General features: G+C 43.3%; 1 protein-coding gene across 1 annotated transcript; it reads right to left on the bottom strand.

Moving 5' to 3' along the window:
- On the bottom strand, positions 1–2605 carry BBBOND_0002760 (hypothetical protein, conserved; the record flags this gene model as incomplete). The annotated part of the gene is made up of 1 exon (XM_012915111.1): positions 1–2605. A coding segment is annotated over one exon (2605 nt), but the record flags the coding sequence as incomplete, so codon positions are not given.

Genomic DNA, 2605 nt, shown 5'->3' with positions numbered 1-2605 from the left:
CAGCATCATTTTTAACAAGTGGATTTAACGTAAAATTGATTAATGTTCCATCATCATACCCGTTCACATACACCCGCTCCATCTGCTCGACAAACCCCTGCAGCCCCGCTCTGACCGCATCGAGCAGCTCCGGGTGCCGGGGGTTGGCGAAGTGGGAGGGGTGGAGGAGGTGGAGGGAGGAGGAGAGGGATTCATGCTTTTTGGTGTATGTATGATCAAATATATATGTTCTAGAAGGTGTAGAGTCATTTTTGAGGTGGTCGAGTAATTCGTTGAATTTAGTGTTGACGGCGGTGAGGTGCTGGAGGTTGGTAGCATTGATGCCTTGAAGGGCCTGCGGTTCCGACGCAATTTCGGATTTGATTTGGTAATCAGTATACTTATGAATATTAGTGAAATAGGCGTGGAATGCTGTGGAGAGTTCTTTGAATTTCCCAAGATGCTGTGCGCCCTTAGGTGACGGAGCAAGGGGCTGGGCAAGATTGGAAATTTCGTTAAACAATTCAGTGGGCAAATTATCATCAAAATATGAAGAATGGTCTGGTTTTACAGTGTACTTATTACCTCCCATCACTCTCATCAACCCCTTGAACCCGATGCGCAGATCCCTCTCAATCTCCCCCGGCAACCCCTGCAACTCCTGGCTGACCTTGTCCGCGAACGCGGTGAGCATTAGTTTAGTATGACGAACGTAGCGTTTCCTGAGGTCTGTGATGATTATGTTTTTCGAGTCGGTGATTGCCGAGTTTATATACGACTGCAGTCCGCTGACGCATTTGCTACGCAGTCCATCGATTGCGGAAATATATGACTCCACTTCCTGTAACCACGTATCTAATTTGCTTTCCACTTCTTCGGCAACATCGAGTATCCTATTAATGCTTGTAGTTAGCGATCTCATGTTGGTGGGTAAGGTTTTAGTGATGCTTGTAAGCGTTGAGTCTGGTACATTCGTATTGGTCGATTGAGTTTTAAGATTCGAAATGTCGTTTTTGATGCCTTGAACTAACTGCCCTATACGCTGTAAATCGCCTTTTGAATTTTCCATGAATTTCTCAATATTGATTTTCATAGATCCGTACTTTTTAAGTACCGTATTACCTCTCTCGGCTGCCTTCGCATCAAGCGTCTTAATTACGCTTTCTAAAACATTATTTATGAATTCAGAACAAAGGCCAGCATATGCTTCACCATCACTTAAACTTGTAACGTATTCGTTCATCAATTTTGTGATTTGTATACGCAAGCTGTCTAGATCTGTCTCTATCGCTTTAGGAAATATTTCTACTGCATTATTTAGATCTTCGGCAAATCCTTCAAGCACTGGTTGGTTTTTCATACGGATACCGATGGACATCAAATCATTCAGCGGCTGAACCACCTTTTTTATTTCCGCAAGCGCCGTATGAATCTTAGGATAACGATCTTCGAATATCAAAATATCGTCGCCGACGTAACTGCGGGATGCTACTAATTTCTCTTTATTGTTCTTAACCCAGTCGCTCAATGGTTGGTAAATGTCTTTTTTCATGGTACTTTGAAATGCGTTCATTTTGTTTCTAATATCATTTAATAGAGCCTCCACTTTTGTCCTAGTCTCATCATCGACTTTTCTATGTATGTCATTGCACCTCTCAACAACTTTCTTAATGCTGTATTCCAAATCGTGACTCTGATTCTGACACGAAAATTGCAGCACGTCTAATTCACGTTTCATGGCATTTATAGCATTATTAACATTATTACGAGTGTCGAAATTCAAATCAGCAATCTCAGTCTGCAAAGTCTTAGTAGTCTCGGTGAATCCGACAGTCGCCTTAATTGAATCCTTTAACTTCCGGTTCACGTCATCAACCGCTTGCTTAGCGACATCGGCGTCCCCCGTCCTCAGGATCATAGTAGTACCTGCAACAGCATTATCATTTAATATAGCACTTACCTGAGTTTTAAGCTCTTTCATCTCCCCTTCAAGCTTTTTTATTGGTTGTTTAACTTTCTCATTCCCCTCCTGCACTTCCCTGTTATACCCCGCGATGCGAGCAGGCAACTCGGTGAAAAGCCTTTTAAAGCCCTCGTGACCTGAGCAAAGATGTTTGTTAATAAGCGTTAAAATGTTGTTAATTAATATATTTTTACCCACACTGTAAGGCTGTTTCTCGCTGACATCCCTAAGCACCTGATACAAAAATCCCATCACTGCATCACAAAGCCTATCCAAGTCAGAGTACACAATCCCCTGGCCAGTGTAGCCTTTGGAGTCTTTGTTGAAGCCAAGGAAGGTCTCGAGGCCGGTGCAGAGGTTATTAAGGATGTTAGTAGGGTTGTTATTTGAGGTATTTTTGAGGTTAAAAATTTTATCAAATTTCTTGTCAAGCTCCCTAGGCGGCCCATGGTCAGGGCAGTGGCAAGAGGTGGAAGAAGGGAGGTGAAGGGTGACAAGGCAGAAGTTATTGTCATGGTGGATAGAGGTCATAGCGGTATTATGGCGAGGTGATTCAAGGGATGTAGAGTGGATAAAGGGGCGATGTAGAGTGCACAAAGGGGCGATGTAGAGTGGACAAAGGGGCGATGTGGAGTGGATTAAGGGGCGATGTACAGTGGATAA

Source organism: Babesia bigemina, scaffold Bbigscaff_70380 (assembly GCF_000981445.1).
Source record: "Babesia bigemina genome assembly Bbig001, scaffold Bbigscaff_70380".
In the NCBI taxonomy this organism is placed as follows: Eukaryota; Apicomplexa; class Aconoidasida; order Piroplasmida; family Babesiidae; genus Babesia; species Babesia bigemina.
This window is presented reverse-complemented; position numbering and strand designations above follow the sequence as displayed.